This window comes from Crassostrea angulata, chromosome 6 (genome assembly GCF_025612915.1).
Source record: "Crassostrea angulata isolate pt1a10 chromosome 6, ASM2561291v2, whole genome shotgun sequence".
Taxonomy (NCBI): Eukaryota; Metazoa; Mollusca; class Bivalvia; order Ostreida; family Ostreidae; genus Magallana; species Magallana angulata.
The window spans coordinates 17,908,371-17,923,234 of record NC_069116.1 but is presented as its reverse complement, the minus strand read 5'-3'; the positions used below and the strand labels follow the sequence as shown (position 1 = coordinate 17,923,234).

At 33.6% G+C, this 14,864-nt stretch overlaps 1 protein-coding gene across 1 annotated transcript in view; it reads left to right on the top strand.

The window, feature by feature from the left end:
- Positions 1-8,187: 8,187 nt before the first annotated feature.
- LOC128188342 (GTP-binding protein REM 1-like) overlaps positions 8,188-14,864 on the top strand; it is a 38,126-nt gene continuing 31,449 nt past the window's right edge. Inside the window, exon 1 of the mRNA XM_052859324.1 lies at positions 8,188-8,996. Within this exon, the coding sequence (XP_052715284.1) occupies positions 8,453-8,996 (544 nt within the window). The 5' untranslated portion in view covers positions 8,188-8,452. The remainder of the gene's footprint in view (positions 8,997-14,864) is intronic.

Here is a 14,864-nt window from a genome sequence, read left to right as displayed (position 1 = left end):
ATCAATAACATATCATAATGACGTTTAAATTTTGCATTGTATTCGAATGGCTCACTAAGTCACGTGACTTGGTATTTAAAAGTGACACATGTTGCCGTCAAAATGAATTTTATATTCCTTAAAAATTGAGATGAAAAATATGTTGAGTACACAATCAGACTTTATGTTTTTGTATTTTCTGTTTTCCAAACGAACTTGTTGAGATTTTTCAGTGCAATGGCATCACCAACTGGACTGCTGAAAGATTTGTCGGCATTTTACTTCCATTGTTTTTTAATCAAGGTTTGTGTTTACGAGAAAGACTCGTGGATCAGTCTGCTCGTGTCTTTTGTTTCAATTAGTGTGATACTTAAACGCTTTTACTAGAAAAAAGAGCTGAGAAAAGAATGGCTTAATCCAATGAAATCGGTCCACGGAGAAAAAAAACTTTCACGAGGTAACTCGGTTAACTCCACAAAATGTTAACCTATGTGAATCGTAAAAACACGTACAATGGCATGCATTAATAGTGCCGTGGATGTTGTAATTAAATCTCGTATGGAAGTCCCAACTTTCACCAATACATTTAATAACAAACAGGGTGGTGATGGCCGGAGTCTTAAATGGAAAATAATAGCATACGATAACTTGTTTGTAAAATTGCATATAATCGCCAGAATTTCTATCTCGTCTGAATTACTAGTAAAGTTTAAAAGGGATAAAGGATTTTTTTTTTTAAAAATTCATGTCTAGGCTATCATAAATTTAATTTTATCAATTGACATTTTGATGTTTGTAAATAATTCAATTAGTTTCAACATGACATTTACCGTAGATATAATTCAATAAATAAATTACAGGACACTTTAATATTATGATCCATTTTTGGAGAATAGGAAAATTAAATTGATTTGCAAAACCATATTTCATTTTTGTCATTTCATCAATAGTTATCCAATACTTTTATAGTTTGTATATAGAATATTCAACGATTCCTATTTTATATTGATACAAAACATATACATTGATCTTTAATTATCTACCCTTATAGATCAAAGTTTTGTAAACGTGCTGATCAAGTTAAGAAAAAAAAAACCACCGTTGCAATTAATAAAAAGAAGACGAAATAAATGCTTGTATTGAAAGTGCATTTTACATGTGCATAATGTGAGAGAAAATAAAAGAGAGAGAGAGAGAGAGAGAGAGCTTGCTTGAGCTTTTAATGTTTGCGTTCTTTAATTGGATTTTTCATCTTAAGAAAAAGATAATATAGAACAAAAAATGACCCTACATAGTATATACAATTTTCTTCCTGTATTATATCGTTTCGTGATAGAAAACGATCCCACATAAACAAATATATCACTTGATTAAGCAATTCTGTAGGAAAGCCAATTTCCTAGAAATTAAAAAAAAATAATTTTATGATACTCTTTATCTAAAATCTTGGAATAAACCATACAGTTAGCAAACACATGTAAAAATAGGTAATAATTGGAGATAAAAAAAATACATGTACATATACATATGTGCAAACTGTCCCATACTTTAGAAACATACGGTATGTCTTTTAAGAATCTTCAAGAACTTGTTTTTCTTCATCAGTCATAAACCAAATTCTTGATCTAAAATTACTTTTATATACCAGTTTGACAATTTAAAATTGTCAATAAATATATGAAGTTTATAGCTATCAAATACTAATTAATTTGGTTGATATAGGACTAGGGATTTTTTTCTTCTTAGAATGACGTGTCTACATATCAATATTCTTTCTAAATGCAAGGGCGTATTCCCTCCTACTCAATTTATCAGATAAGAAAAAATCTCAGAAAAATTTAACAAATAAACAACGACAGCCATTCACCTTTTGATTAATCCCAGGGAAATGTGTTTTACGGCAAAAGTTGCAGATCCTGTAGCTTGAAAAGGCAGAATTCTCATAAATTTCAGAGGGAGTTGATTTGATACGTTCCACGGGCATCATACTCTGGTAACAAATCACTTTTCTATGTTCCTTGATGCTTTGCCTGTGGAAGGAAGGTGAGCAGTCACGTCTTGGGTTTTCGAATTTAAGATGCATGTTTTTTAGAGAAAGAAAAAAATCCTTGATTTTCTGCAGGAATAAAAGACTGCGTCAAGTGTTTACTCATTGCAGAAGTTATTTCAAATATGCATGCACTTTTCTAGCAAAAGTAAGGCTATTTGATTTATTTGAAATTAATTAAATCGAAAGAGTCATATTTAAGCTTATCATTTTAAGCCATCGTTTACTCCCGTTGACTCCCCTATCAAATAAATATTCAATTTAAACATTGCGATTAAAAGTGGCGTATGATATTTATAATAAAAAATATATGTGCTGGATATTTAGAAGCGGGATGTTATAGCATTAAATGATTTATTTTTGACGTTGTCAATAACTGCCGTCAGGTGAGCAGACAAATTGAATAACGCGCGTTAGCGCGTTATGATAATTTGTCTGTTCACCTGACGGCAGTTATTGACACGACGACGTCAAAAATAAATCATTTAATGCTTATATTTACATTCCCTTACTGAAGAAATCAATTGTTTACTTAAATAAATCGATATTAAGTGCATATCACGGAGGGAGTGAATAAGTAACAGCAAGAACAGCTGTTTTGTAAAACTGGTTTAAACTGGGTTTCACATAGACTGTTGAGATGAGATCGACGAGCATGAAAATATAATCCAAGATAAATAACTCTTGAAATGTTGCTTTTTACAATAAAGTCAACCTTTTTGTCGAATAATTATAAAACATTGTGTTTTGACAACATTCATGAAATACATTTTTTAACCGATAACATAGAAATCACTGTTTGAGAACTACTTATGTAAATTACTCGTAAATTCATACGCAGTGAATATGTGTTGCATTTAGAGGCATTTAACCATCACGGAATTTAATGGAAAAACACAGTAGAATGTAAATATAATGTATTCGGAATGCTTTTACAACGAATTTTGATAATTGTCTAAATATGGCTCATTAAACTCAAATGACTCAAAACATATACAATTTAAAGAATTTAGGTATTCGAGTGATAGCTAAACAAGTTTTATCATATTCAGACAAAGAATATCGTACCATACAAATAAGCTTCTTTTCCTTTATGAGTAAATATTTTATGTAACAACTCTGTGACCCACCTGTCTATAGCAAGAAGCCGGAAAGCCCTAGTTAAACATGACGTTTCTAAAACGTGTCCACCGCTCAAAGTGGTCTCCAATATAGATTCTCATTTTACAGCGTTCTCTGTCAAACTGTTTCTTTCTTTTTTTTCTCTTCGAACACGTTATTCCACGGTCAACGGACCAAATTAACACGTTTTCGCGTAGACATCTTGTGAACGTACTAAAATTAGCTTGCCACATCACATGCTGATGAAATTTCAATACTGAGCTTTTACTGACTGGCCCGGTCAGTAAATAAACTAATTAAAATTTATATCTGATACTCTCAAATGCGTTTGAATTAAACTGTATGATTTAATGTATAGCTTTTTTGGCTTAATGGAAAAACTCAAATATATCTTTCTTTTAAAATTTTCATTTCAAACGCCATAATTATATACCTTAAACTCATCGGATAACACAGCGGACGGATTTAATAGTTAAAAAATTATTTTACAAAAATAAAGACCTTAATTGTCTGTATCGTGTATGACGTATTTTCATTAACAAAGAATAGAAAACCCTTACTTTGGAAAAAAAGGAATTTCAAAAATAAAAATATGACTTGACATTAAAATAAAAGAAAGGTAATTCATGACGTAATAAAACTGGATGGGAAGCTTTTTCTTTGATGCAACCTTTGCATGCTACACGATACTGGTTTCGATTCTTGCTAACACAGCTTATTAAAAGAGATTTATTATCTCCCTTGAGAACCAATTAATTAGACATTTGTATAATTTTCGTTTCGTAAACGAGCATAATTCACCATACCGAGGTTTTGATGTCTCCTCTAATCAATGCTACCGTTTGTACCGCCAGTAGATTTGTTCATTTCTAAAGATACAGTTGTCTCTGCTTCTTTCATTTTCTTTTCGCTTCATCATCCTACTCGAACACGTTATACATGTAAAGATTTTTATTTTCACATACAGATATAGTTCTATTTAGGTCAGCAATGACGCCATGTTATTTTCAACCAGTAACCTCTTGAATGCAAATCAATGACTGTTTTAAAAAAAATCCTTCTTTAAAAGAAATTTTAAATGAAATATTTCTGAAAACATAAGGTGCTTGTAATTAGGATTGCCCTCTATGGTAAAGATACAACAATCAACTTTACGGCATTCATATGCATGGTTGGATGAAAAGGTAATAAATTAACTGCAATGTTAGTTTAAACATTATTTTATTTCAAAAAGAATAGGATCTGAAATCAGGCATGGTCTATTATTGATCTCTCTTTAGAGAACCTTTGATTTCCTGGAATACAATGTTCATTGTAATCTTGTCAATGTTTCCTGGGAATGATTGAAATTTATCCACTAAACATTAAAAGTACTGATCATATATGTACAAAATATCTTTCAAAATGGAAAAAAAAATCAAGGTAAAAATATGCACGACAATTTGAGTTCTTGTGCAGATATTGCAGGAAATCAATAAAAGACTTTAATATCTGGTAATTTGTACAAAATAACTGATAGGCCGTGACATATTGGATCAGATTCACATCGGCGCTTGATTAATCCACACCTGAAAAATCTGAAGTTCACCGGAAGTGAAGATCGATGTAATTCCACATGTTTACAAACTTGATTGTTGTTGAATCGGAATGAATATTTCTTTTTTGACTTCCTGTTGTCTTCAATTTGTATACTTGCATTCAATACTGATTCTAAAGCTGTCATTTGTGTTTTGAAACACACCTTTTTATTAACACAATTCCGCCTCTTCCTAGCACCCAACTCGGAGATCTATGACCAAAGTGAAAAAAAAACCTACTTAAATAAGACTAAATCCTTTCTTCAGCTGTTCAACATTTCATAACTCAAGAAGAACTATACCATAATCTTTTACATTTGGGACACCCGCTATATAAAAAAGATAAAAAAAATTAAAGGAAAATATCTTTATTGTTTAACTTTTGACCAATTCCGGTAGTGCCCAGTTGGTTGTTAATTTAGACTTGCTGTTAAGAATAAATCTAACCTTAATGTCTTCGTATATAAGCACATGGTCATTCTAAAAATTAGCCTCATGTTACTAATGTAATCTATGGATTACTCCCTATGAAAACTTATTTAGATGTTTATATTTGATGCTTTTCCAATCACGCAAACATTTATATGCAGTGGAACAAATAATCGAGCTGTACTCGCAAGAAACACTTAAAGATTTTATGAACATGCTTGGATGATGAGAGTGTTTATTTCGATATTTCCTGTTTACCTTGCCAAGATTCACTACTGTCGTCTATCATTTGTAGTAGGTTGACGTGTTGGAACTTAGAAATGTCACGTGTTTCTTAAGATAACATATAAAATCACAAAATCTATAGATAATTTAGGAGATTTACTACATGTTTTTTGGTATTAAGAAAATGTTTAGCGTTAAGTGGCACTGAAGTTAATGGCTAGAAATACGATATTTTAATATCGTAGCTTTCAATCACAAAATGATACAGAGAGAGAGAGCAATCAACAAAACAGATACATTGATCAATAAAAATTAAGATCGATTATACCAGGACCCATCCATACATCTGCATAGAAATTTCTTTTTGTGAATATTTACGATTTCCATTCAGAAAACAGGTTCATCCGTAAATCGCATGATTGCAAAGGACACCATAAGGCCACACGGAAGTTAAAGAGTGTATGATTTAATCAGGTCATGGTTTTACCTCACAACCCATTCAACACAGAAATACAAGGTACGTGTATAGTCTGATCGCAGGCTAATTATCGCTTCTAATTATCGGTATACCCGGTACGTTCTTTTGTTAAATGAATCCAACATGCGGGTTGACAATGGAGTAGGTTGTGTATTTCCCTTGAGCTCTATAGGAAGATGTACACCCACATCTTCACAGAACATCCACGTTCAGATTTTGCCCTATATAGATCAATTTTTCCATCAATTTACCAAAGCCAGTAAGCAATTGATTTTCCTTTCAAAGGATCTGTTTTATTGAATTTCTAATTGATAAAAGGCCCTGTGTTGGATAATTAATAACATAAATCTGTAGATAAACACTGTTTTACGGACATTTTTGTCTCCGATTTAGGGCAGCATGCTCTGCATTTATCTAATCAAGGGATCTATTTGAATTGTGCCTGAGAAAGGAATTTCTCCTCATGTATTAGGGGAAATTGTTTGGTTACAGTTTGCGTATAGGATTAAGTTTTCCTTGGTAGTGCTCAAACAAATAAAGCAATTTGCTATGCAAGGTGAGCACGATCGAAATCCACTACTTAAGGGGATTTTCTTGCCTTATTAAGATTCTTTATAGTCTAGTTGTTTGTCTTTAACTTGTGATTTTGTTACTTAGTTTTTCTATGGGGTTGATTAGCCTGCGATTCACTAACTTTATTGCTATTTATTTATTTACGAGTAGTCTTTGTTCCAAGACTCCCACTGGTATTTTCTTGATTAACTTATTCTGTTTTATGTACAGGGTTACATAATATGTACTCTAAATAAATATAAATCATACATCTTACGATAGAAATTATGTTGTAGTTCAAATTCGAAAAGCTATTGAAATTGCGATAAAGTCTATTACTCTATGGTATACCGGTATTTTGCAATTATATGTATCATGTGATTTCGGTTTCTGGTCAATCTTGAATAACGAATCGTTAAAAAATTGCTGCTTATATAAGCAAGCATAATAATAATCTGTAAGATACTAGTATGATAATACCTTGTAGTTTCGGGGAAAATTTAGTATCGAGTTATATGATGAATAACCTTTGGGGAATAGTTGCCTGGATGCCCGCGATGAAGCCATGTTCTTATCACCATTGACCGATATTCTATCAAACAGGTTAAGACTTTTTGCTGTCTAATTATTTAGTAAGATCTTGTTCAATTTTCAAGTAAACGATTATGCAACAGCTGGTAAAATCTGAAACCAAGAAGTACTCTCATAAAAAAGAAAAGTAACGAGACGTAGAAGATCCTTAATATTGGAAAAAGGTAATTTCAAATATAATAATAATATGCGATACTGTATGCAGGCAAATATTCGCCCCATTTGCCCTCGTTGTCAGTGGGCAAATTTAAGACTGGGCGAATTTTAATGTTTTAAACTATCTCTGAAACTGGGCGAATACAAAACGGGGCGAGACTGTTTGCGAGTGTAAATGGCCGAAAATTACACGGGGCGAAAATAATTCAAATGAAAAAGGGGGTAGGTTATAACGAATTAGAATTGGATGCAAAGTTTCTTCTTTGGTAATCCTTTGAATGTTTCAGTATTTGTTCCGATTCTCGCTAACACGGCGTATTGAAAATTCATCTGAAACTATATATGTCTTGATCATAATGAAATTTCAATCTCCTCGATCAGTTGACTTTCCTGGTGTTTCAATTGCTATTATTTTTTGTTTTGAAAAAAAAAATTAAATTGAAAATTTTAATCATTGTGTTTTTTAATCAGAAAAGAAACCATACAGCTCAACAACACATGGGAAATAACATTTTGTTTTAATTTGTAAACAACCAAAAAAAAAAAAAAAAAAAAAACAAAAAAAAAAAAAAAAAAAACAAAACAAAACAAAACACTGACGCACCTAATGTGTTTTGTAATGGCTTGAATGCGTAATTAATTTTTTCACCAAAAACAAAATATACTCATTAAATGCGTAATCGCTTCGAGTGTTTGGTGATCTGGCCTTTTGTTGGGTCTGGGAATTGCTGCATATGTTTACCGTGTCATCTGAAGCGATGTCGTCACTTACCGCGGAAACCCAACACCAGTGAGAGTGTTTACTATCGAATCAGTTTGTTTAATGCCATTTTAGTATCGATTCATTGTGATCCAATTTTATACAGGTGTACATACTAATGAATGAAACATTAGAAATAAGCACATAACCCTGTATCGATTCCTTTCCACTTTACCTACCTCAGAAGAAGTTCAAGGAAGGCGAGTAGCCAATCAGAAAAGCCATCGGCTAGCCCCACGTGCTTGCAAGCAATATAAGCAGGGCTGTCATGATAACCTTGCTATTTTACGGATATTTTAATGACAGAGTGTGTTTTATGTGTGCCTTTTTTAGTATTTACGTTGATCTATAAATCTAAATTTTTTCTCCGCAAATTGTTAATGCAACTTTGAAATTGTACAACAAACAAGCTTTGTAGACATGCAGATGCACATTTGGGATTAACATTGCTAAGAATCGAGTAAGTGCTCTTTACAACGGGATGCTAAATGCAAATTGGTACTGAAGAGCAGTAATACATCCGAAAATCGATTCTAATGAACGGATTAAGTTTTTCCGACATTGACAGACACAAGAAAGTCCCCAGCCCCGCCATGGCGGAGATTGCAATGAGGACCCTGCACGTGTCACCACGACCGCGCGTGCGATCTACCTCCATGAAAAAGCCCAAAATTAGGCTGTCAGAGGACTTTGACCTGGGAGACATTCGCCCACGAACAAGCAGTTTGCCAACTAGAAACTCTGTCAGGAAGCCTAATCTTCTGGAAATTAGATCGGCTGGAATTTTGTATGAGGACAGCGAGCATGACTTGTACAGAGTAAGGACTTTTGAAAAAACAGCCAAAGGTTTGGTAAACCGAGGGGACTCTTTCATCTCGAGGAGCACAAACAGTGTTGTATCCTCCGGAAGTGAATTTGGTGCTTTATCAAGAACATCGAGCTCAACGTCCCAGGCCAGTTTCACGGAACATACCAAATCCTATCGCATCCTTATGATGGGAGCGCAAGGGGTCGGGAAAACTGCCTTAACGCAACAGTTCATGACTTCGGAATATCTTGGGGGTTTCGATACAAGCGTTGGTAAGCCTCTTATTCAATTCGGAAAACACCGTTAGATATTTCAAATGATTTGCTACTATATTGTCTATAAAACTTAAGCTTTGATTTTTTTTTATTTATACAATTACCTTTATGATGACAAAGTTAAAAACGTCTCAATTTTAAAACAAACACAGTAAATGCTATAGTTAAAACTAGAATTTTTGAGGAGACATTGATGAACATGTTTTTGATTTCATTGCTGTGTAAAAGTAATAGATTTTATTTGTTTCATGTGGCAAATCTTGTGAAAAATGATCAGCGAATGAAGCACAAACTTCTTCCTACCTGCAGGTCTGTAGCTCCCGGTCTGTAGAGAATCGGATGGACGACCTGGGAGCTACAGTTCCGTACCTGTTAAAAATTACCGCGCACAGAAAATTGCGCTAGTTTTGGATTGATTACTTGTCTAGTAATCTTATCCCCGAACACATTCTGTACAAACATTTTATTTCAAAAAATTCCTCTGACATTCTACTACATATATCGTCACATCACTTGCCTCTGATTTTCTTTTTGACTACCAGCCCCGTAAAGTGAGTTTACATGTAAACATGGCGGCTCACGATCTGCACGTGAATTTGATAAACGTTTCTTCATTTTCCGAGGTCGGGTAGCATGATTAAGATTGCAGCAAAGTCTGAAGTAAGTAAGGTGGCGATATTAGAAGTAAATTGGTACTAATTTTCCTCACAGAATTTGTGTAGCAGTTAAAATAACGTTAATCAGTCCAAAACCAGCGCAAATATGTGTGAGCCATAAATTGCAACCTTTAAACGTACGGAACTGTTGCTCCTAGGTCGTCCATCCGATTCTATTTAGACCGGAAGCTACAAATATGCAGCTAACTTCTTCCATAATGTAGCTTCAGTATGATAAGGTTATTTCAAATGTTTGCTTTTGTTTTGCAAATACGCCCATATGTTGCGAAAAATCTATGATGCAAACATTTATTCAGTAGATCAATATGAATCATGGCCTAACGTTAACGATCTTTTTATTTCTTCGAGTTCACTGTTTTTATGGTCCAAAATTAAAACATCATATTAAAACTTAAAACACCAGATCGCCAATTTGTTGCAGGTTACACATCAAAATTAATGCTTTCTAACTCATCTTGGAACGATTGTCTGTAAATAATACAATTACCAAGACCGATACTCTTATCAAGCTTTCAATAACAACAAAGTCTATGTAAATACCATCTCAAGAAAACAATGGACGGATGGAATAACATTGAATGGAAATCAATCGAGAGCGTCAGTCATTCGCGATCGGAAACTGGCTGTTTGATATTAAGAAAATCTATTGACTGTCGATGTTGAATCTGCTCGCAGCATGTGCAAAACGAAACAGTGCTTGAGCCAATATCACTGGCTGTTGCACATTTTTATATAATACATGTATATACTTTCCCTGCATTATACATGTATATGATATTCATATATAGGATTAAAAAAAACAAAACTAAAACAAAATCAATGGCGAATAGAATACAAATGTATAATGTGAATGTAGGACTGGTGAAAAAAGGTTGCATCTGTGTATTCAACAACAGAAGAGCCCAGAAGTTGACAAAACAATACATGTTTTATTGCCCTTTTCATTACACTATATAGTAATATAACGTGTATATAATACTAGACTTAATATAATATAGGGTGAATCGTATAGATATTTAGTTGATAGTCGTGAAAAAAAAATAGACAGAAAATGTTGCGTCAATACAATCCGCTTACTGATGCAGCTTTCTTTAATGCCTCTATGCAAATACAAAAGACACAGGATTTATTTTATAAAAGAATTTATCGGAGCACATAACATAAAAGAAAGACCCTTTAGTGTTGAAAATATAGTTTAGTGGTAATTTTGCAACCTTTTTATAGCTGAAAAATGCATTGAAATCGTTTCAATTAATAGTATATGGCAGTAGCTGCTTTCTTGGCACGTTACTTTCTTTTAATGAAGAGAAATTCAGAAAATAATCAAAGGGAGAGAAATGTAAATTAACCCAAAAACAATGAATTTTGAGGAGATATTGCATAACATGTTAAAGTCTCGCATGGGGAAACCTAAAGAAGATGTTCTATAAAGTCTTGACTTCCGTAGGGGTAATTACATTTATGCTCACTCGATCCGGGGACCGTAAACATTGTGGCAGAAAATTTATGAGGGTAGCAGCATGTAGCTTAGCATTATCGTAAATAAGATTATAAATATTAAAAAAGAAACACGGAGTAAAAAAGGTTACAAAACATGTTGCTGAGGTGATTAATGGTTAAATCATCAGGCGGAGAGATCTAAGGGGTTTTATCACTGAAACTTTCTTCATAGCAGAAGCTAGGCATGCAAAGGGGAAGAAAGGGGAATTAGTGCATTCATACAACCACTCGCACTGTCTGGTTTATTTTTGCACATAAGCTGTTTTCTTTATAGATTACAAGTGTGCAGACAATTGTTAACTTAGGCACCATATATTCAAATGAATAAAAGTGTATTTTATTTTTGTCACTCTTTTGGTAAATGACTTCTAGTGATACTTGTAGTGAAGCTGTCAGTTGTTTTCTTCGAGCGAATTTTTACATCAAACCACTTGTTAAAAGTGCCGCTATTTAATTTTTTTTTAGTTTCTTTGAAAATCTACAGATGCTTCTAAGTATGTTATTTTCATTTTTCTATATTTTGAAGTATTGATTGTACATAAAAAGGTTCATACAGACAGACAAATTATTAGGGTGATGAAAATTTCTCTATGAAAACAATTCAAGACGTTTACTTGTGCTTAATCTGTCATTGTAGAAATATTCCAATGTTTTCTAAAAGGAAAATGTTTCTCATGATATCTAATTTTTAGTAATACGTACATTACACTGCCCTGATCATCCTATTTTAGGATGGAGATACATGAAAATTTAATACAGTTTACAGCATAAATATGACAATGCAAATGAAATTGTTCATCGTTTAAAAACACTAGGATTTATTTTTCTAGTGTAATGGTGTTGCTATTTTAAAGTTCACTTTTACTTGACCTCAGCATCAAGCTAAAACGTCATGGTAAACGAAGCTTACACAATACTATAGAGACTTGTACGTACGGTGATGCTGCAGAGAATCCATGTTTTTTACGAGGGGTTATATGTGTATGTAAAGAGAACTTAGATCAAATGGCCCAATCCCCCGTGGCAAAGACATGCAAAACCTCCTGTCAAATCAAGCTCCTTCGACAGCGCAGTATTATTGCATTATGAACAGCTACACAAGAATAATATGATATCTTAAACAAAATATTGACGCCCTAATCAATAGCTCTATGAGGCGTTCAATTTTCTTGCGCATTAAGCATGTGAAAACTGCACTTTTTTTATTATTATTCACTGAAAATATTTGATCTCTGCACAATCTGTGATTTCCCAAAAAATTAATTACGAATGCCTAAGCAAACAATTATGCTTTAAAACACAAATACAATATATACATTTATCAAACTGCATGCAATCGATAAATACTGTATAGATGGCTGTTTTCGCCTGTTGTTTTTTCCCGCCCCTCTACTGTTGTAAACGGTTACGCCTCGTGTTGAATTCGCCCACATACTGACTCCGTGTTAAAAGAGAATAGTTTTAGACATTGTTGCAATTCGCCCAGTCTTAATTAAATCTGACCGCTCATAACGGATGCTAAAGGAGGAGTCAAAAATAAATTGGGAGTGGATAGTTTCCTTGTATACAGTACATGTACTTGTAATTACTACAGGTTTAACTAGAATATTTTTAGTGCATAAACAAAAAAATGTCTGATATGTGGTCTGGAGATCTATATAATTACGTGTTTTAAGGTTCCCCCATACAAAGATAAATTAATTAAAGGAAATAAACTTCTATACAATGTACATATACATGTATGTAAACATGTACGTTTTCCCAGCTTCTTCATTTTTTATACAACTTTTTTCATTGTTTTTGCACAAGCAGTTTTGCGTCACGGCGATGACTCGTTCACTTGCAATTACTAAAGGTTTTAACATTGGTAAATGAAAATATGTGTCTATACAATCAAAATACAATCGCCCGAGTCCTAATTAAAGAAAACTCCGAAGTTCCATATAGAATAGATCGATAGACTTGGGTGCTGCAATAGTGTCTGTATAGCCCCTAGGAATACAGGGGGCGGGGCCAGTTTTACGTCATCAAGATGAAAGGAAGGGGAGGGTTATCAGATATAGCCCCAGAAAGGAAGGGGAGGGTTATCAGATATAGCCCCAGACGATGATTGGTAAAGGGGGAGGGTTATCAGATATAGCCCCAGACGATGATTGGTGTCAATATGACCCACAATGTGCATAGAGATGAGATATGAATTAAAGATGAGCTGTCTTATAATGGAATAATATGAAATAGATGTTACTGTTTATGACTGGTTTTGAAATATCATTAACATAGGAAGGGGAGGGTTATCAGATATAGCCCCAGAAAGGAAGGGGAGGGTTATCAGATATAGCCCCAGACGATGATTGGTAAAGGGGGAGGGTTATCAGATATAGCCCCAGACGATGATTGGTGTCAATATGACCCACAATGTGCATAGAGATGAGATATGAATTAAAGATGAGCTGTCTTATAATGGAATAATATGAAATAGATGTTACTGTTTATGACTGGTTTTGAAATATCATTAACATTTACGATGACAGCTTCAATATGTAATTAAAATGTATGAGACTAAATGCATCCACACGACAAAGCAATTATTGTACTAACTGTATTACCTGTGCTGTGGTTTTTTATGACTTCGAAATAATTAAAAACATTTCTAAGATTAAGTGCATTCGAGTGGGAGGGAACATATTCGACTTGTGGTAATATATATAAGTCCCAGGAAATTCGTCTTAAAGTATGTTTGATTGTTCCTAAATAAAAACAACATATGGAGATTTTATACGCAGACCCTGAACCTAACGATACATTTTCATGGAAAAATTTTCCAAAGTCAATTTTTTATAGAAGAATGTTGACAATATTATTTCTAAAATGTTCTGCAGAGGAAGTTATAAGCAATGGAAAATTGTTGAAAAAAAGGAGATGCATGGCATGCGACTATGACCATCCGTCCGAGAGAAGACCACACATAGAAGGGATAGGGGAATGTGATCTGTCGACTATCGTGTCTGTGTATTATCATGATCTACTTGTTAAAACATATAAAAATGCAGAGGAAAAATTGTTTAAAAACTTTATCAAAATTTGCCATGAGAGAAATATATCACAAAGTGTTATGTCAGATTTTGTAGATTGGTTAAACTATAATTATAGGACCAATGCAGATGGAGTGAACGGAGCTATAAACGACTATGTTTGTCTATTATTATCATTAGAGTGAAAAAGAAGAGTATTTGGGGGGGGGGGGGAGGGAGGGGGATGGGGGGGGGGGGTTATGACTTGCAACAGGATGGATATTTAGAATGAATTTTTTTACTGTCAGAACTTCATCACTACAATATATATATAAATATATGAAGTGGTGATGGGGGAAAAAAAGAATAAAATTTAAAATGACCAATCAAAGATAGGAAATTACCTTTGTTAAGTATAAAAAAAAGGTGAAGGTGTGTTTTTTCTACATTATTCGGAAGTATGGACATGGAATCGAATTCAAAAGTTAACGATTTGATGGTGTTGGAGTGTGAAGAAGAATTAAAACTATCGGACAGAGTGATGCGGAGAAGGCCCGTCGGACAGGTGATCGTTTATTGCACAATAGTTGCTATGATGACATTATTATCTGTTAACACGATTATTCTTGAAGGGAAAAAAGAAAAAGAAATTAAAGTAGAGGCTCTATATGCCCGTG